The following is a 21840-nucleotide window of genomic DNA, read 5'->3' as shown; positions in this document are numbered from 1 at the left end:
TTATAGAAACTAAATCTACATTCAGTAGATATGAGATTGAAAAAGGACTATTAAAAAGTCTATTTATTTTTATCTGTTGAAAAATCTAAGTACATATTTTTGTTTACATATGTGTACCGGTAATGATTATTTGCATCCTACCTCCCTTCTAAAGGTAAACTGTAATAATTTAAGACATCAATGATTTATTTTGAGCAGAATGACACCAAGAACAATAACAACCATCAACCAGAAATAGACAACAGGAAGTTCTCCACCAAGATGAGTGGAGGAGGTCTCTTCTCCAAGGCCTCTAACTCAAAGCCTGAGAAAGAAACCGCTGATCTGGCTGCCCTGGTCAAAAACCGCCTCACCAATCTTGGCATGAAGGCATCTGATTATGGTAAGGACCAGGGCACTTGGTGGGTTGTATATGAATTTGTAGTGATATATGTGTTGGTAGATGATCAATGGTGCTTTGTTTGTGATAATTTTTTTGCTTTATTTTATTTTTGCATTAAAGGCCAAACATTTTACCGGGTGGTAAATCTCGGGTGGGGTTAACTTGTGTTTCTTTTTTTCTTCTTCATTTTTTGGGGGTAGGAGTTTGACAAATATGGCCCTAAAGTGAACATGTATTTCTTTTAGGTCAATTGTGTCAGTAGGGTAGCCTATTACTGTTGGTCCTTTTCATCATTTATTAACAATTTAAGATTCTGTTTTGAAAACTATTAGTTTAATTGCCTGGTAACCATATTTACCGGTAATGCAATAATTGTGTTATGTTCAAGGAAATCTACATGTACTTTAATTTCCTATGCATTGTATGCTTCAAGCAATAATTTTAACTATGCATTTTGTGTGCATTATAAATGAAAATATATATATTTTAAAAGATTGATCATTAAAGGCCTGCTGGTTTCTTTTTACCAAAAGTTTATAATTTTTGGCCCTTGGAGCGAAGGTATGGAAAAATTGAGATTCCTTCTATCCCCCCCCTTTTTTATGAATTGTTGTTTGCAAACATCAAATGATAAAAGCAGGATAACAGTATGAGGATTCTTGAATTAGGGTTTAGTCTCCAAAATGAAGCTTAAAATCTAAACATAAGACTCTGTGACAGGTATAGGCTTTAGTACTCATGCAGGCATTACCATCAAGGCATGAAGGCCTCTTGATTCATTTTGATAAATTGAGTGCTTTAAATACAAAATTAACTTGAAATATACTTGTAGTAAAATTGTAATACACAATGCTTAAATTATGAGACTAGGATTTAATTCATGTTCCTGTGATTGCTGTAAACGGAAACTCCTTTTGATAATAATTATTGGCCATTTACATGTATTATAGATTTACTGAACTTCAAAGATACAGAAGGTAATGAGCTAGTTATAATTTCTTCCATTAATATATCCGCGACTGCTTCAAGGTGTTTTATAGGCCATTGCACTGGGAAACAAAAGGTAGTTCTCAAAATACCCCTGTGAAAAGAATGGTACAGAAAAATGAAAATACATTGAAAGTTTTGATAAATGTAGCCTGTTTATATGTACAGTGCATTAGGTATTTTGAAATATCAGCCAAATTTTGAGTTATTGCTGGTCTTTTTGACTGTTAGCTCTGTCTTAAAGCTTCTTCCTGCTTCACATATTTAACTGTTTGAATATAATGTCACATACTCAGATAATTAAACAGATTAATAGAATTTGATTCACACGGCGGTTTTCAAGATTATCATGATCTAAGATCCACTGTGTGGTAAATTTAATGATATTTTACCTAAAATGTGTAAAACATTATTTTGTCACTGTATGCACCAGGATGTACATTTAGACTGAAGTTTGGGTGGGTCATTGAAACATAATTGATGGATGGTCATGATTTCTTGGGACACTGAAATATTACTTAGGATTATTTGATATTCTTGTACGAATACATGTATTGAAAATTCGTTTATCAATAATACTACATGCTTTTGATTTGAACTGCTTCTTTTATATTTCAGAGCACATTCAAATATATATATTTATTTATACTTTAGCTTAGTATCAGAATGGCTTGCTGGTACAGTGTACTGTAACCCCCATCCTTCAGGAGCTCTGTTCAAGGCTTATTGTCATTTGTACCCTCAGTGTCGCATATCAATCATTTGATCAGAATAATTTATTGCAATTAAAATGCTGGATGGTCAAAATAATTATAACCATTAGACCTGCTTTAAACTTTTTAAAATATGATTTATTATTTTTGTCCATAAATTGTTAAGTAAAGAAATTCTAATAATTTGACTATATATCTCCTTGATCTTTATTCAGAGCTCTCCAACTAATGGAGGTAAAAATAACCTAAAATTGTTTACAACCATCCAGCCATTTGAAATGATTTTTTAGGATTGAGTGCAATTGTTATTTGCAAATTTGTTGAAGTAAGGATTGCAGTTTAATTTAGATGTGGACATTGTATAATAGCTTATTAATGATGATGTCAAAAGAAGCACAAATAAATGTTACAATGTATTTGCAATAAAAGCTTTTATATCATAATTGTAATTCAATTTTTTGGGGGAAAACAATTAGCAAAATTTGAGAATAATCAGAGACAAGCAGTCTTCTCTAATTTGATTTGAATTGTTATTACAGCGGACGCTGATTCATCAGCTGACACCATATCCTATGTTATCCTAAACCCAACTCCAATGAGAAAGCTTAGATTGGGTGATATTGTGTAAGTTACAGTTGCTATTGATTTCAACTATTAGCTTTACTATTTACAGTTTGTTGTTGATTAATGATAATTAATGCAATTGCTTTGAATTAACTAATTTAACTGTTTTAAATTTATGAAATTGTTTTATAATAAATACCAGGTAGCTTGTATCAAAGAAAACTTTGTTTAGTCAAATATTTAAAGCTGCATGGTCTGATTCTTGGACTATTACAGTATCAAATAATTTTCTTTACAAACCAATTACCTTAAAAAGTTAAAAACTTTCGCCTAATTAAACCAGCAGAATTGGTCTCCTTTCAAAGTTAGAAATATTCAAAGTTAGTAAAAATAATTTCTTTATGGACATGCATGTGTAGAAAACAAACCAAAATGCATCTTGGGAATGATTATGAAAGGAAACTGTCTAGTTTTGTCCCACTACTGTTTGGATTTATTCAAACATGCATGTTATGCATCAATTGTAAACAAAACAAACACCAGTCTAGAAATAATAGTGAACAAAATGTTCACAGGTTTATTTTTGATTTGCTAGAACATTACTCATATTTGGACTCTATAAAAAGGCAATGTCAAAGTCCTAATACAATTATCCTGGCTCTGAAATCGGGGGAATTTCAAAATCAGGCGAAATAAAGCGATACCCTTTTTATGTCGTTTGTTGTGTAAAAATAATGTGTTCATTCTTTTTCTATACAGTATGGCTTAATTGACTTGGAAAACTACTGCAATGCCTTTTATTATACACATACTTAGCATAGCCATCATTTAAAAGCATGCAAATTTGATACAAAATCAGACCACGCAGCTTTAAAATGTTGTAGAATTGAAAAACAGTTTATTTTCACTGTGACTTGAAAAATGAAAAAATTCCAATAATTATATTACAGGTATGTTATTCAACCAAGCAGCATGGCTGCCATTCCAAGCAGCAAAACAAGGTGGAACGTGGTGAAAAATGCATTTGCTGCAAAGGGTGCTGTTTTCAGGTCAATGAGTAACCCAGCCAGCTCTGGCCTAAACAATGGAAGCGCGTTAAATCGCCGGTCTAGTGGTTCTGGTGAACTCTTTGCCAGAGGAAGGGAGTCTGTCACTAACCCAAGAAGGAAACTCAGTAGCCATGCCAGACTATCAACTGTCAAAGACACGGAGAGACAGGACCCTCTGCCAACAGACGCAAACTCACGGAAGGAAAGCGAGTATGTGTTCCCAGTGAAGAGACTGAGTAGATCTTCTAGATTATCAGCTACGAAAGAACCAGAGAAACAGGACTTACTCCAGACGGATATCTTAATCCCAGAGAAAGCCTCACCCCAAGACTCGGGCAAATACGAGTTTCCAGTAAGAAAACTTAGTAGTTCTGCTAGATTATCAACTGTAAAAGACACAGAGAAGGAGGGACTGCTGCAGACAGAAATTTTACCCCCAGAGCAAGGTTTATCTTCAAATTCCGGGAAAGAAAGTGAGTCTGATTATGTGTTCCCAGTAAAGAAATTGAAGAAATCTACTAGATTATCGGCTGTGAAACACCCAGAGAAGCAGGACTTGCTGCAAACAGAAATTTTACCCCATGGGCAAAGCTTACCACAAGATTCTGGAAAAGGAAGTGAGTCTACGTATGTATTTCCAGTAAAGAAACTGAGTAAATCTACTAAATTATCAACTGTGAAGGACACAGAAAAACAAGAACTGTTGCAGACAGAAATTTTACCCCCTGAGCACGGTGTACTCCCGGATGCTGATCCATTTGGGAGAAAAGTTTCTAGATTTACAGTACATAGTGCTTCTGATGCATGAACTTATTTGCTATGAATTAACTAGCATTTTCATTATTGTTTTATAAATTGTTTTGAGTAAGAAAGGGGGTTAGATGTTAAAAACTGTGGGAAAATGAAATGATTGCTTTCATTTGATTAAGAGGGGTTTCAAAACATTGCTATTGAGAAGTTTGCTAATGTATAGTTACATACATCATATTGTTTACCCTTGGACTGATTATTTGGTCTCATAGATGATGAGGCAAAGCCAAGCGGTCTTTGAGACTGATCAACCCGATATATTTCTGTAGTCAGTCAGTAACAAACTTAATAAGTAATATTTCCTATCCTTGAATTCTGGAAGACTACGAGGTAGACTGATAAATGGACCAATTTATATAATGATCCCTGTTATAAAGCATTCCCATATATATTCAGGCATTGCATGCTCTAAGATGACGTATATAAATTTTGATTGATATTGAGTATTCAGACTAAATTCATACCATATATTTGAAATGCTTTATTTGTTTTGTGTATAATCAAGCATGAACTACAAGAATACACAAATGTAAACTTATGAACAAATAGTAATATATTTTCATGTTTACCTTATAGTAAGTTATTCAGACAAGCTATTTTGTTATTTTATGTTTTCAGTATTCATGTAGTTATGTTGTAATAGCCAGAACAGCGTTTTGTGCTCTGTTTTCTTTGCCCTATGTCCCTCGTTGTTTTGTACTACATTCCCTAACTCTGCTCTATTCCCTTGGTATTCCTTACCTCACAACAAAGAGTAGAGGCCAACACCAGATTATAAAATTAAAGCAAACATAGTTAGAGAATCAACAGTTGGTCTGTCTATTTGGTATATGTTTTTGAAATCTGTTTTAGTTATGTGAATTCAGATATTGTAGGTCTTGTTTGCAGGTAACTGGCTGCTGTAAGCAGGTGTTTTCTTCATTGTGATTACTTTGTCAAATACCACCTATTTTTGATATTTTTGAAGGGTTTTTTTATCATGAAGATATGACACATGTACTCATGTCAACTGTATTGTCAGAATTGTGGATCTTTTAAGCTTTTTTTTTTATTACCAGATCTCTTCTTTTATGCATTGACTGCATATTTACTTACAGTGAAACTCAGTCATAGCAAAGAATTTGAACTATAAAAAGTTATGTACAAAAGACCTATAATGTTCTTGATTTTTAACCATTACTTGCTACGATTTCGTCGGCTTTTTTGTTAACTTGTTATTGAACATTATTGACATATCTTCAATGAGAAATTATTATTTAGCATGTCTCTGCAGACCCCATTAATATTTACACCTTTATTACTGTTAATCAGTTTTACTGTTGAGGGTTTATTGAACTGCTGATTGTATTTTTAGAACCAATCAAGACTCTGTTCCATTAGAATTTGATCTGTGACTCAGGTTTTTATTTGTATTGACTCTACAGTGTGCCAAAGATTCACTGCATCTGAGATTATTCAAGGGCCATTTATTATAAAACAGATTTACAGAAAGTCTTGTGCATCTATATTTGTTTTTACTTTTGAATGTTGTTGCCATAATTCAAGATATGTATGCCCATTATTGTCTCATCAATATTTGATATATTATTTTTAATCGTATAGTGTATAATCAGAGATTTTCATATTCATCATTATGAGAGGGGTTTTGTACACTTGTTAGTACATTTGTATTAGTCTTTCATCTGGTCTTCCATAGTGTTAGTATAAACAATATGTTGATTATAACAAGTACCGGTATACAGCGAAAAATGAAGACATAAGTTTCTTCATTGCCTATGAAAGTGCATTTTTTATTATTTTGTAGAATACTTAGACATCCATTGTTTTGCACCAGAAATTTGACTTGAAACTTCAGTGTTATTTTGACTTGAACATTATTTCTACTACTCTTGACTGTGATTCTGACTTAAACATTATTTCTTCTGCTCTTGAGTGTTATTCTGACTTGAACATTTTGTCTGCTACTCTTTTAAAAGTATTATTCTGACTTGAACATTTTGTCTACTACTTTTGACTGTTATTCTGACTTGAACATTATGTCTGCTACTTTTGAGTGTTATTCTGACTTGAACATTATGTCTTCTACTCTTGAGTGTTATTCTGACTTGAACAATTTGTCTACTTCTCTTGAGTGTTATTCTGACTTGAACAATTTGTCTACTTCTCTTGAGTGTTATTCTGACTTGAACATTATGTCTACTACTCTTGAGTGTTATTCTGACTTGAACATTATTTCTACTACTCTTAAGTGTTATTCTGACTTAAACATGTTTACTGCTTTTGAGTGTTTTTCTGACTTGAACATTAATATTAACCATGTGAATTCATTATGCAAGTTTCTTCAGTTAACGTTAAATCTTTTAATATTGACATGTAACTGAAATTCTGACCTGTGGTTAAATGTTTTAAAGACTCTTTACTTGCAAAAGTTCTTTTCAGCTATAATGTTAATGAAAATTATGTAGATAAATCTGTTAGCTGATTCAGTAGTATTTTTACGTACTTTTTGTTGTTTAATTTTGTTTTGTTCTTCTATTTAGTTTATGGGTTTTGTAGATTAGATTGCAAAAGTTCAGGAGGATGTGGTATTTATTGGTAAAGGACAAAGTCTTATATGTTGGTGCACTTTTGGTTTCTGTTATGTAGTACAAATGTACATGTATATTAGTATTCGTACATGTACAGTAGGATTATAGGTTGTAGCATTAAGTCATTCTCCACATTCACATCAAGAATCTCACTGATATCATCTCCCAAAAACATTCCAACTTTATGGTGTTCAGAATATTAACTTGCCATATCGCTGTTATTTTTTCAGGTTGATGTCTTAGATATCTAGATACTTATTTCGTTCAAGTGTTAAAGTAAATGTTTTTCAGAATTTATTTTTTTGGGGTCATTGCTTTTTTTCCTATTGTGTATGTGTTACATCTTTGTGCTTAAACATCAGCATTGCAGAGTTAATGCATATAATGTCTACTATCCATTTGTATTGTTTGTCAAGGGGCTGATCGGGGATTACCATGTTTGTGCTAGAATAAAATGGTGCTTAGCTTAGGAATTTTTGTGTAGATTAGATCAACAATATTTTACTATAAAATGATGTTCTCTGTTTTGTTTTTGCTATGGATTTACCAAAACAATGTATACTATGTATTCATTTACATGTTGAGGGCAGATTCTGCTGTATGATTTATAATACAGTTGTTAAACTATTAAAATGAGTCTGCAGTCTCGGTATTTGTTGTTGTCTTTTGTACATATATGTATGTGTATATGCAACAAATTTACATTGCTTTTAGAGATACTAGTAGTTTAGTAAAAATGCTTTTAATTCTTTTTAAATCTGTTATCACTTTCCTAAAAATCTAGCAAACAACTCTAGTGCGTTGGGTACTATGGGTTGTCAGGGTGAGCAAGAAAGCCTCCACTAAGATTGTCTTCAACCCGTAGAAATTGATTTTATACATTTCTATGAGGGCAACATACCGGTAACTAATTGGATACAAAAGTATTGTAAATACTAAAATGCTACTCCAGAAGGGGTGTATTGTACTCTGGTGACCATTAAGGTCCATGTTCATCATGCTTGAGACCCTTACATGCGACTAGTTGAACCAGTGAAGAGAAATAACAACAGAAGAAGCAATATATACCTAATGCTAGAGGTGACTGAATTGTTTCGTTAAATGATTCGAAGTCTTTTAAATGACACTATTTAAGCTTGCTGGGGTGTTAATGATTCTAAATACAGATATCTTTATCAGTTTTTAATCAACGATAATAAATCGGGACGATGATGCCTAATCTGAATTTAAACCGATGTTCAAATATGCTGAAAGGGTTTGGTTTCTTGTTTTAGAAGTAAAATTTGATATTCAGTTTTTCAGTTGAACTGTGATATGAGACGGGTGTTAAGGTGTGTTTATCCTCTGTGCGTGTTTCTGGTAGCTTTCCTAACCACCTATATATACCTACACCTTTCAACAAATGGATTACAAAGACCTAAGCCAAAGTACATGGTTCCTACCAAGGATCCAGTCGAGCTGGAATTGGCCATGGACGCTGGAGTCGACATCGAGGAAATAGATATCCCCTCATATGATATGGATATAACCTTGATGAAAGCTGTCGATAAACTCGTTAGACGAGAATCGACGGATCTCAAACCAGTCAACTTGAAGAAATTCCGTTACATGTTGACACCTGGTCATAAGTGCGAGTTCCGCGAAAGAACGACTAACTTTTCCCGCGTTTTAGTGTTGGTGAAGTCTGCTCCGGATCACCAGCGTCTGAGGCGGTGGCTGCGACTGCTGATGAATGATACCATCGGAATCCTCTCAAACAACGTAAAAATGTTCTTTCTGTTGGGATATTCTCGAGAGTTGAACAATGATATTCGTTCCGAGAGCGAGAAATACGATGACATCATTCAGAAGAATTTCATAGACTCTTACAGAAATCTCACGTACAAAACCCAGATGGCTTACGAGTGGGCTTCAATGTATTGCTCTTCTGCAGATTTCGTGCTCTTTCAAGATGACGATTTTTTTGCCAACATAAAGAATGTGGTTGAATTTCTCTCCGAACAGCTTACACCAGAAGAACTATTCACGGGACACGTTGTGGAAGCTGGGTCCACCGTTATAAGGGATAGGGCCAGCAAATGGTTCGTGTCCAACATTGCTTTTTCCAATAACATGTTCCCGGCCTATTTTCCTGGAGGGAGTTATATTGCTAGTTCGCAGATAGTAGAGAGACTGTCCTTCGCCTTTCCCTTTGTGCCGGTTATTCCAGTGGATGACGTCTACGTAGGACTAGTGTCGTCAAAGTTAGGCATCACGATGAAACATTCGCATCGGTTTTATTTTTCGGACTGTCAAAACTGGAGTCATTGTTTGGCATGCAAGGCGTTTTTGTGAGCGACAAAAGTCATAATGCTATAAGACGACGTTTTCAAATATAAGTTTTACAAACATTGATTGATACATGATTCAGAGATTTCCTGTCAAAAAATCAATTTTGATATATGAAATATGTGTCGTTGTTAGGGAATATAAAAGTAAAAAAAAACCGGGTTCTTTGATAGAGGATTAAAACTTTTGCTTCTTAATCTTGGGGGGGGGGGGGGGGGGTAGGATAACTCTTGTCATGAACTTCTTCTGCCGTCCTCGACGAACATGTTCTTTACATTAAAAAAAGAACTCACGACAAGCGTAATATAATACAGTTTCCAGCCAAGTTTTTCAACTGTAAAACTGTCTAGATGTGTCTTGGTAGTTTATCATCCTTTGGTATATTTATGCATAATTTTTAATGTATCAAATTCAATTTGTTTGTGTTCATGAAAAAATGTGTAAGGAATCGAAATTAAAGCTATATAGTAGTGCAACATTTTTAGCTTCGTACTGAGAGGTCGGAAGCATGTACTAAGGTATCTTTTAATGACTTTACATTATTTCTGATACCGTCTGTGCCCACATGGACCAAGCCCGTTTTAACATTTATTTCAATGTAACCATAAATAAAGAAAGAAGATGGGTGGATAAGGCGTGTAATATGCCCATACGCGGTCGGACAGGCTACTGAAAAATTAAAGTATCTATAAATCTGATGGGTTTTTTTTTAAATCATTTAAAACAATATATATTTAACAAATCATTGATTTTTAACCTAAATTTATGTTCAATACTTGGAATATGTTGACTCAAACAGGCGTGTACGTATCAAAACCTGCAAATACTGTCATTTTTTAGAACTTCAGGGCATTTTCTTTTATAGAGTGGGTCTGTGCTCCATATTTTTCTCATAGTCTAATTAAGGTCTATTGGAAAACAAACCGATTTCAATCAACAAAAACGTGGAGAGATGACCCACTATACATAAAAAATATCATTTTGTATCCCAACAATTGAACGTTTTGAAAAAATAATACAAGTCCGGTAGTTCGTGGCCTTAGTCACACATAATATTTAAAGCCCATTTTGTTGTGTCTGAAATGGCTCAGTGGTTAGAGCACCTAGCATAAGCTAACCTTATATATCTAGGGTTTTTATGTTACGGGTTCGATATCACCAAAATTTCCGACAATATTTTTTTTTCTTATTTTTTGTTAAATATATCAAAAACTGACTATAGTTAGAAATTTTGCTTTTGCAAAGTTTTATTATAATATATTTGAATAGATTTAATTGGGGAAAAATAATTTCAAAATTGTATTTCACTACTAAACGGAATGGGCATTTGCGCCATCTTATTCCCCCATCTTCTTTGGTTACATTGAAATAAATGTTAAAACGGGCTTGGCCCCTGTGTCTGTGCCCAATTGGAATTACAAGTATTATTGGCTTGTCAAATCAAGAAACTGATGTTTAAGTTATGAGCCATTCCAATCTACTAATTGTCGAAAATCATGAATTAAATTAGTTTAAAAACATATAAGATGTGATAAATTAGTTCATACAAAATCTCCTCTAATCGAAACCCTGCCTGTTATAGTTTAAAACTATCTTGAAATGTAGTGTATATTTCACCGACAAATTAAGCGACTTGAAAATGAAACACGTGCCATTAATGATATAATCTTTTAACAATTTTCAATTCTCTTTTACCATGGCAGTGAACAATTGGCAATAGACAATTGTTCACTTATACAAATAAAAAATTTTAATCAATAAAAGGTAATACCAACAATGGAATATGCGCTAACAAAAAGATATGCGTTAAGGTTGAATTTATTTTTCTCAATTAATGGATTTACAAAACGACACGGCAGTGAAAAATGCAAACATACACCATGTACACCCCCATTCACTTATTTATTCATATAAATATACATGTGAATTTTTATGCGCTTTATAATTACAACTGGTACGAACATTTTGATGTAAAATTATCATATAAATACTTGTGAATAAGAATCAGAGAAAATTAGAAACAAAAGTATTCAGCATAACAGAGTAAAGAATTAAGGCATTTTTTTTTTTTTTGAAATATCAACTATCCAAATATTTAATACATGTAGGTGACATTTTACAGATGTTATAACATTGTTGTTTATTTTTCTTGTTCTATGGCGGTTTGAGACACCTGGGCGAAAAAGTATCCAAAATAAAATATGTAAATCATTAAATTTTCAACTGATACAATATTTGACCATAAAAGCAATTTTTTATGACTAATTCAGTTGAAACATTTATTTTCAAATCACTAAAACTCGCACATTACGCTTTCTATAATTGACATAAAATGATTTTGTGAAAAATCCCATTATAGCCTATTTTATCGAATTTTTTGTTAATGTGGAGTAGTGCAATGCGTCGTGCAAAATTATGAAGGTGTCTGTCACACGAACGCTCTAACATTACGAATGTGTTAATGTACAAGTTAATATTACGAAAAGGCGCGAAACACAAATCATCTAATACAAGATCAAGATGACAGGTTTGACGTTTCATTACAAAATAATGATTATTTATTCATCTAGTAAAATGATATTGTGTTCGATTTCAAATATGTGCACATTAACTGTTGTCAATGAAATTAATGTTTCAGATTGCTTTGAATTTCTTGAGAAACTTGCAGTTGAAAAGGAGAATCGCGAGGGAAACAAAAACGACCTGTTTCAAAAATGGATTCAACTGAAGTCGGTCAGAGATAAACTCTTGACAAAACTTGATCACCTAGACAGAACAGAGGTAGATTTATAATATAATTAGAGAGATGCACTTCTGTTAATTTTTTGAATTGTTCGTTTGGCATTGTCATATTGTAATATATGAAATAAATTTATCTTGCATCATGTATAAAATGCATTTAGATTCCTTAGAATGTGTTTCTGTCGTAAAAATACAGAATGACTTAGACAAAGAGATAGAAACAGAGCTAAAGGATCAGGGAATTGAATCCCAAGGTGTGCATAATCAAGAGATTCGGGAGAGACATCAGTATTTACAAGACCTTCTCAGTGTATACAGAATCAGTGGTAAGAATCATCTAACTATATGGTGTTCCGATGGGGTCTTTTCAATGTTTGCACTTTGCCTTTAGGGCAAAGATGCGAGAGTGCGCAAGAGCAAAAGTGCAAAGATGCGATGCCTAAGGCGAAGTTGTTAAAGTGAAGGAGCGATACTACTTACGGTCTTTCGCCTTCATACTCTCATTTCACCTTCAACTTTTTATGTTTTTGGAGCTCTCTATCATTTAAAGATAATTTTAGCTGTATAAAATGACATATGAGACAGAAGATGAACTTTTGGGAATTTATTTTCAACAGCCTGTACAGATCCAGAATTTTTTCTAGGGTAGGGGGGGGGGGGGGTCTGAGAGAGTCGTATTTGCCTTGGTTGGGAAGGTGGAATGTTTGACCACAGTATTGATTTAAGGTAAACGGACAGCTGGTAAATGACAGGAGTCTGGAAGTGCATGTGTGTGCATGAGGTGTATATAATAATTAGGGGCATAGCCAGCACTGGTAAACATATATGTCACATATACAGTACCGATCAGACCCAACCAAACAGAAAGTTAACCACAACTAAACCCTGGGTTTACTTTTTGGGTTTACTCTGGGCTTACTAGAGTGGACCCAGAGTAAACCCCAAGTAAACCCAGAGTGGACACAGGGAGTAAACCCCGATCAAAGTATACCCTGAAGGAGATGCTACATGTGTATTCGGAATATACAAGGGGCAGGAATCACAGGCAGTAGGATGATAAGATAAAATTTAGGTCTGCTTCACACTTCAGTGCATATAGTTGACTCCAAAAGCAATTCTCGAGTAAACCCGGAGTAAACCCCGAGTGGACCCATATTTTCAAAAAGTAAACCCAAAGTAAACTCAGAAAGTAAACCCGGGGTTTAGTTTGGGTTTACTCTGGGGTTAGGTTGGGTCTGATTAGTACTGTAACAGTAAAATATTAATAAACATTCACAGTTTAGCATGATGGTCTATAGTTCATACGTACCAATAACATAAAAAAATTATTCGGTAAACCTCAAGGGAGTACGGTGCCAGCATCAAGTTCTATGAAATCAATTGATACTTGCTGAACGCAATCATCTTCACAGTTGCATCTTTTCACTTTCGCGCCTTCTCAACTTTGCACTATTTCATCTTACAGGCCAAAGCGCGAATGTCTAAGTGGCCCCATCAGAACACCATATCTTACAGAGAACATATATATACATCTGATCTGCACTACTCAAAACCCTTTAAAATATTGTTACTCAGACTAATTCCTCTTGCAAATATATTGACATCAGTTGCTAGCAAAAATGTTGGCTTACCATCTTTTATCTGAAATTGCAATCTAGTTTTGTTTTTAATAAATGTGTGGAAGAGAAAAATGAAAACATGCTTGGATGCCAATCATTTCATCTGTGGTAAATATATCATTGAATTAGATATGTATGGTATTCAAAGAGGTTAGACATGCATAGCAACTTGCTATTAGCAAGATACATGTAGTTTCTATACTTATGTAGACAATATTGAATTGTGCAAGTATATGTATTACAATCAAAATTAATGTGCATGTTTATCAGTAGTCCTACAACAATATTTCATCCCCATTCTCCCCATGTCCTCCATATTTCATTCATGCATAAAAAAACAAGTTTGCACAAGTGCCATTTTTAAATACATGTAGTTGTTGAAATTCGAATATGAAATTCGAATTTTTTTACTATAATTATGTATTTCTTACAATGAACTACAAATCTACACAGTATTGTGGCACTCTTCTTTCAGGTACACATGTATGTCATGAGGATAAACATCAGTTCACAGTGTGTTTGGATGCTGCCTACTATGATACTGTTGTGGACTCTTATCTGATAGAGTTCAAAGCCAGAGAGAATGGTTACATCATAAACCGACACTCTCTACCAGAATTTATTCCTACACTTCAGCTGGAAAAAGAACACCTACCCCATGGAGATTTATCTACATTTCTGTCTGTCATAAAAAAATACTTACAGGCTTTTGTTTTCAAAAAAGAGGAGGTAGAGAAAGTTAAGGTAAGATTGTGGAGAAATTTGCCAAATGATATTCAGATTATTTATTTTTTAGAAGTAACCAGTAAATCAGGAAGACCTTATGTATGGTGACACAAAATGCATCAGTAAATGAACAAGAAATGTTAAAAAAAAAAAAAATACAAATATTAGGTAATATTCACATGTACAATTAATGCATACATGTATCACTGAATGCATTTATCTTATTTTTTTCATATTCCGGTATCATCTTTTTATTTACCTTCTACATGTTCTACAGATTGTTGAATTGTTCTTTTAGAAATTTGCAACTGAAAATGGTTTATCTTGTTCTGCGCAATACACATCAAGCTACGATTTTGTTGAAGTTGAATTGGAAGATCCTAAACAAGTGTACAGAATAAAACTAGTGTATGGATTAATGAATGTTCTACCAGTAAAAGTCCAAATAGGTAGGTGAATTATTACTACAAATATTACATGGTTTAAGGCTCCTCCATACCCTGGCACTTTTCATGACAGTACTAGCACATCACAATATGAAGACTTAGTTGCATGAGGAAATTTTTTAATATATTTATTTGACAAAATTGTTTGTCTGACTATGTAATGCATCCAATCAGGCACGTCTTTTAACCCCAAGGAACCCCAATTATAGAATTTAATAACTATTAATACCCTAGGGGGTCTCATTAGAGTGCAAGGGTCACCCCTCGGTACCCCATGGATACCCCAAGGAACCCCAAAGATGCCAAAATAATACAGATTTATAACTCTTGATACATGTACACCATAGAACCAAAAGGAACCTCAAGGATACCCTAATAATAAAAAATTTAAACTCTTGGTACCCTGGGGACTCATTAGTATCCAAGACCCACCTCTAAGAACCCCAGGGAATCCCATGGATATCCAAGGAACTCCAAGGATACCCTAATTAGTGCTGAAACGAATGTTCGAATATTCGCGAATGAATAGTAAATTTCTAATATTCGAATGTATATTTAGCATTCGAATATTCGATCACATGTTAAACACCCATATCAAGCACTGTAAACTATGCAGCATCGTGTTATTTCATTTTACTCGGAACGAAAGTAAATACCATATAAAGCCATCTATGACTGCCATGCTTGGTAGAGTCTATTACTTAACCCAGTAATAGACTCTTCCGCCATGCTTGTTTACCTTGAAAGTAAAAGCAGGGTTTACATCGAACGGAGACAAACATTCTAGATTTTTCAATTCATGTCAGACGCTGAAGAAAAAATTTGCTTAACTGTTTGAACGAGTGTGACCTACGGAGAGTTAATATCGAAAGGTACATCGAAAGTTTTTTTTAAAAGATACCTCGATATAATTTGTTTTGTTTTTTTAAATAAACAGAACATTTCCGGAGTTATGAGCGTTATCAGATTTCTGTTTAATACTTTATCAAACATGGCGGAAATATTTGGACTGACTTACGAAGTTACGTATCGGTCTCATACAGGAGTCAGGACTGCAGTATATTATTAAAGAAGTAATAAATCTTTTGATAGTTGTTGGAAATTTTTTAAAAATCAGTATATTATTATTTGCTTAAAAATTAAATGCGCATCCAATTCAATGGATACTCATGCATTAAGTGTCAACTTCGAGCTGACATGTTTAAGCAGTCTACACATACACCCACTTCGTAATACAAACTATCATATATGCTTAATACATTGTCTATGACGTCTACGAATATTCGAATACGAATCGAATAGTACTCACGAATATTCGAATACTGATTTATGGTATTCGTTTCAGCACTAACCCTAATGATACAGATTTATAACTTCTGATACACCATAGAACCCAAAGGATACCATAATAATACAAAATTAAAACTCTTGATACCCCTGGGGACTCATTGACTTTCCAGACACACCTGTAAGAACCACAGGGATATCCCAAGGAACTCCAAGAATACCCCAATAATACAGAATCATAATTCTTGATACACCATTATGTCCATAGAACCCCAAAGATATCTCAAGGAACCCCAAAATTACCCCAAGGATACCCTAATAATACAAATTTAAAATTCTTGATACCCCTTGGGACTCATTGTTATCCCTTACACATCCTACAGATACTTCAAGGAACTCCAAGGATACCAGTACACCAGTAATTTAAATTTTATAATTTTTGATATCCCAAGGAACCCTAAGGATACCCTAATAACACAATTTTATATCTCTTGATACACCTTGGGGTCTTTTTGATATCCCAAACACCACAAGGTATCCCACGGAACCCCATGGAACTTAAAGGATACCCTTTTAATACAGATTCATAAAAGTTGATACCCCATAGAACCCAATGGAACCCCAAGGGGACTCATTGGTATCCCAGACTTACCTCTAAAAAGCCTAGGGAACCCCACGGAAATCCCAAGAAACTCTAAAAGATACCCTTATATAGGCTAATAAAACAGACTTATAAATCTTAATTAATACACCATAGAAAAGGATACCCTAATAATACAAATTTAAAACACTTGATAGGTCATCACTAGGTATCCGAAGGAACCCTATGGAACTCCAATGATACATCCATACATTTATGACCTTTGATACATCAGGGCACTTACCGGGTAGTGTATACCATTAATACTCTGTGTAATTTGGTTCAATTGGAGACCATAATACATCATATGCTTTATATGCATTGTTTTTCAATGCCTATTTGTGACGACTTTATTTCCCAAATAACCTAAGATAAACTCATCTATGGTGACTTATTTTTGCGATCAACCTTAATCTACAACTGTGTTGTTCTTACACCTATAGGGCAAGAACTGATTCTTAGCAAGAAATATTTGTGAGGATGAGGTTCCCGGGACCTCTTGAAAAATTCTTTCCCGCAAGTAAAAGTTAATTGCTTTCCAGTATTTGATAAACACACATGAAAAAAATGACATTCTCAAAAAAATGCCAACCCAAAGAACCTTAAATATACTCTAATGTACTCTAACAACACTCCAATTGTATGGTATTTACATGTACCTAGTATTACCTAAATTGACAAACTAAAACAAGATGCATTGATTATTTGAATGACTCCTTTTAGGAAAAAGGAACAACTAGCTCTCAGTCTTTATACACAAGTTATTTACTGATGATATCTGTTTAAGCTTAAATAATAAGCTTAAAATGGTTGATATAAATCAATGTGGTTTTTTTAAATCCTTATTTTTAGTTTAGTATGTAAAGTTCTACTATGTAGTGGGGGGGGGGGGGGTATATTTTTTTCGCACAGTAAACAGCACTCCTTGCACACGCTTTTCACCGCTGCAACCCGAGTTCGATCCCCGTGATTGACAGTGGTTGTATGTGATAGGGTATAGCGGTCGCCCACTTGGACATGTGGGTTCTCTCCGGGTACTCCGGCTTCTTCCCACACCAATGACCCCCTTGTGTTAACATCCGTGCCAACGAGAGATATAAATATAAGTTGTAAAACTTGCTTATTAATCGTTGTAAAATAAATAAAGTTCAGTTTTTTAAACAGCATTTCTTGAAACATATTTTCCAAGTTTTTGCGTCCTCTTTTCCTTTGATTTTTATGCACATCATAAGTTTAATGTACCTCAAATACAACCAGGCTGATATATACTTTTTATTATTCTTTCTCCTTGTAATTTTATTCAAATTTTTTTTTGTCTTATAAAAAAACCCTTTTTTTAAGGATTTTAAGTAAGAGAGAGGGGGGGGGGAGAGAGAGAGAGAGAGAGTATTAATAAAATTGTTTGATATCGTCAATTATCAATACTTAACAAGTTAATGAGAGTAATATAATAGTTCAGATTTTATCTTTGTGAAAAAGGGCTAAATCTATTCATTGTGTTTTAATTTGAGTTTTGATAAACAATTTGCTGTAGGGATTCTCCAGATGTACATTTTTATTAAACATAATTAATCATGATCAATACAAATTCAGCAACAATTAATAAGGATTTTCTTGGGTCCAAACTGTGTACTGCTTTTGCTTTGAATTCCCCTTGTAATCCAGACAAAAAGTCCATTGGAGCTAACCAAACTTCATGTGGGGTTGTCTACCCCCAATAAACAAGGAGATGTAGGTATGAGGGTTGTCTACCCCCAATAAACAAGGAGATGTATGTATAGATAAATATATTGCAACAGTGATGGTGAAGCCATTGTGTCTACATGTAAAGGGTGATGTTGGCCCTTTAATCCCTGTCCAAGAGCTACTACGAATATACAAGGGGTGTCTACCTGCAATTAACAGGTACCTTAATTGGTGCCTGTCAGGTGAACATTCTGCACCCCTAATGGGTCAATCCATTGTGTTGCACCCATGGAGGGGAGATAGCCCCATTCCACACTCCAATGATCACTTCTTGTCTTTTCTCAAAAGTACTCCCAAAGAAGGGTAACACCCCTCTATCAATGGTAAAACAAGTTTTGGTCTTTGTAACCAAACAATATCTTTCCCCACTTCGTTTGAAAATTTCACCGAAGAAACACCTATCCGATAAAATTGTCATAAGCGCTTATCCAGAATGGTTCACCAGAAGAATTGCAGATTTCCTTCTTTTTAGGAGATTAATAATAATTTAGTTTAAAATGACCATCCAGCCCTCTTAAGGTACTTCACTACACCTAAACTTATACTTTTTAAGACACTAGTCACAAGATGGCGATATAATGTTTTTTAAATTTTGTATCAATCCATTCAGATGTATATCGCCATAGCTTAGTGGTTAAAGTATCAGGCTTGTGAACAGCAGATCATGAGTTCGAATCCGCCTGTGGCTTTTGTTCATGTTTATACCAAAAGAAATTTTTAAAATATCGTTTTTATCCAAAATCGCACATTTTTTCACCTATTTGACAATACTTCTTATCCTTCATGCTCTCTATTATAATCAAGTAATTTTCTGCTGATTTGAGAAACTATTTGAAGGTGTAGTGAGGTACCTTAAGTCAGATAAACTTAGTATACATGCTGCAAATGAATATCCCTCAAAACTTGCATTGCTCCATCATATCTTCCTTTCATCACCTAATTATTTTCATCTCCCTATGTCAAGTGCTTCTGGCATACTCCGAGTAGTGGAGGGATCGGAAACCCTTGACTTAGGAAGATGAATTCATCTATTCTCTATATTGCTTCAAAACAGTTTGAATTATAAGATGGTGTATACCTGATGTGTATACACAACTTGCACAAGCATTGTTAATAGTATTGTCAAGATGAACAATTTTTAATCGTTGATCAGTTAAAAAGGTTTTCAATTTACATAATCGATTTTGATATTAAGATCAATTCTATTTAAGAATCAAAATTCGGTGGCCACGCATAGTCACCGATTATCTTCGTACTTTAAAATTTGATAGATTTTAATAAGTAATAAAGCCTAACAACATTTATTTGTTGTTATGTGGTCCTGTTGTCATGGTAACAGAGCATAAAGATGTAAAAATGACATTTTAATGCTTATTAGAGATATTATTGTAAGTAATGTACATAACCTGGGGCTTTTAGGAATGAATAAATTATTGAACAAAATTGTCATTTTTCAAGTAAAACATTTATGGGGAAACACATCTTTTAAAAGTGTTTCCATGGTAACTAAAGAGAAATTTCAAAATATGATTTTATCTTTTAATTTGAATAATAATTGTAAATCTCTGTTTTTTGGTACACACTATCATGGTTTTTCAATTCAGATTTCAAAAATAAAAATTGAAAACCGTTGCTATGGTAACAAGCTGAAAAATAAAGTATTTTTAAAAATAAAGTTACCCAGAGATGTTTTTATGATATTCCATTGAGTCATTCGGTATTAATTAGAAATATGTTTTACAGTAAAACCATTGGGGTGGTTATTAGATTGTATCATTTGGGTACCTTGGGGTTCCTAACTTCCTACAGGTATCCTTGGGGTACCAATAGTTGACCTGTAGACTCCAATAAGTATCCTTGGGTATCAATAGTTATCAATTTTTATCATTGTGGTATCCTTGGGGTTCCTTGAGGTGACCCTTGATATCAATGAGACTCCTGGGGTATCACTTGTTACTAATTTCTATTATTGGGGTTCTTATGAGTATCCTTGGGGTTCCTAGGGGTATCCTTGGGATACTTGGAGGTGACCCTTGGATTCCAGTGAGATCCCTTCGGTATTAATAGTTATTAATTTCTATCATTGGGGTACCTTGGGGTGAGCCTTGGATTTGAATGAGACCCCTGGATTTTCAGTAGTTAATAATTTCTATCATTGGGGTTCGTAGGGGTTTCCTTGGGGTACTAAGAGGTGACCCGTGAACTCCAATGAGACCCTTTGGGTATTAATAGTTATTAATTTCTATCATTGGGGTTTCCTTGGGGTTCCTTGGGGTTAAAAGACGCACCCCATCCAATCTGGCACTGCTCTGCAGATCTTGAGCTCAAATGCAATAAGGACTTTTTGTTTTAATTAATTGTATTGCACAAATATGTCGAAAATTATGTGGGTTTTATTTTTTCCTCCCAAAAATGTTCTTTTTTTTCAGTCACTTTCAAATCTTACACATGCTAGAATACCATACTCTTTTTAAAAATGTATATGCCGGTAAGCAAGTGCTTGTTAGAGATACTATCTTCAAAGGTATGGAGGATCCTAAAACTGAGTTTCCGCAGTAATGAGTTTGATCATTTGAAGATATATCTATATTTTTTTTATGAATTAGAGGAAGATTCAGAGACACAGCAGGACATCAAGCAGTGGAAGAGTTTACTTTTGTCCAAGCCACTTTATGATTCATTTTCACAGATTGTGAAAGACATACTGGATTAATTGTAGTCTGTCCCAAGATATTTTTGCTGCACATTTAGTTGATTTTTAATAGAAATACACATACCTGTGAAAGACGTGCAACTGAAATCGATGAAAGGAAAAATTCCAAGATAACTTCATTCACAGATTATCATTTTCCGTAGTAAAAATTCACAGGATTGAAAACAGTTTTCTATCAGATTCGTAATGGGGAATGTTGACATCTTTTCTCCATTCAGAAGTCACTTGGAATACCTCGCACAATTTTTCAGCGTTATCATTCGGGCTTCATTTTGGCTGATGCAATGCAAAATCCCCGTAGACTTTCTATTTTTAGCAGTGTATTGAAACCTGACAAGCTAGAGGGGGCATTTCAAAAGGGAAATCTTGGGATTTTTTCATACTACTGAATGAACATCGTCTGAATCAAGAGGTATTTATAGATATCGATTAATTTAATATGCAGCAAAAATATCTTTGGACAGACTTTAAAAGGAATTCTATATTGTTAATGGATTAAA

General features: G+C 34.1%; 3 protein-coding genes and 1 long non-coding RNA gene across 7 annotated transcripts in view; 3 read left to right on the top strand and 1 right to left on the bottom strand.

Moving 5' to 3' along the window:
* The window catches only part of LOC105341807 (potassium channel subfamily T member 2), a 40941-nt gene extending 33202 nt beyond the window's left edge, over positions 1-7739 (top strand). For 3 of the 4 annotated variants that reach the window (XM_066085675.1, XM_066085673.1, XM_066085674.1), the window contains exons 27-30: positions 199-382; positions 1333-1359; positions 2622-2706; positions 3597-7739. In XM_066085675.1, coding sequence (XP_065941747.1) covers positions 199-382; positions 1333-1359; positions 2622-2706; positions 3597-4503 — 1203 coding nt within the window. In that variant the 3' untranslated portion in view covers positions 4504-7739. The remainder of the gene's footprint in view (positions 1-198; positions 383-1332; positions 1360-2621; positions 2707-3596) is intronic. The other variant, XM_066085676.1, reaches the window with a different exon arrangement.
* Positions 1-21494, bottom strand: part of LOC136275753 (uncharacterized) — a 31988-nt gene extending 10494 nt beyond the window's left edge. The window contains exon 1 of the long non-coding RNA XR_010714254.1: positions 21405-21494. This is a non-coding gene — a long non-coding RNA (uncharacterized lncRNA). The remainder of the gene's footprint in view (positions 1-21404) is intronic.
* On the top strand, positions 8278-9797 carry LOC105341806 (beta-1,3-galactosyltransferase brn-like). Its single transcript, XM_011448525.4, has one exon. The coding sequence runs from the start codon at positions 8408-8410 to the stop codon at positions 9425-9427; it is 1020 nt and encodes a 339-aa protein (XP_011446827.3). The 5' UTR covers positions 8278-8407; the 3' UTR covers positions 9428-9797.
* On the top strand, positions 11868-21411 carry LOC105341824 (centromere protein O). The gene is made up of 6 exons (XM_034481655.2): positions 11868-11948; positions 12060-12202; positions 12360-12489; positions 14258-14526; positions 14807-14957; positions 21234-21411. Exons 1-6 carry the CDS (start codon positions 11942-11944, stop codon positions 21338-21340), a joined length of 807 nt encoding a protein of 268 aa, XP_034337546.2. The 5' UTR covers positions 11868-11941; the 3' UTR covers positions 21341-21411.
* Positions 21495-21840: the final 346 nt, after the last annotated feature.

This window comes from Magallana gigas, chromosome 5, assembly GCF_963853765.1.
Source record: "Magallana gigas chromosome 5, xbMagGiga1.1, whole genome shotgun sequence".
Lineage (NCBI taxonomy): Eukaryota > Metazoa > Mollusca > Bivalvia > Ostreida > Ostreidae > Magallana > Magallana gigas.
Note: the sequence above shows the minus strand (reverse complement) of the source record. Positions and strands in the feature narration are given on the sequence as shown.

Bases quoted from the DNA above. Each gene is read 5' to 3' on its own strand.
- LOC105341824 (XM_034481655.2), top strand. The intron at 12,203-12,359 runs GTAGATTTATAA...GTAAAAATACAG, and splicing joins ATCACCTAGACAGAACAGAG to AATGACTTAGACAAAGAGAT. The intron at 14,527-14,806 runs GTAAGATTGTGG...TTGTTCTTTTAG, and splicing joins AGGAGGTAGAGAAAGTTAAG to AAATTTGCAACTGAAAATGG.
- LOC105341806 (XM_011448525.4), top strand. From the start codon at position 8,408: ATGAGACGGGTGTTAAGGTGTGTTTATCCTCTGTGCGTGTTTCTGGTA.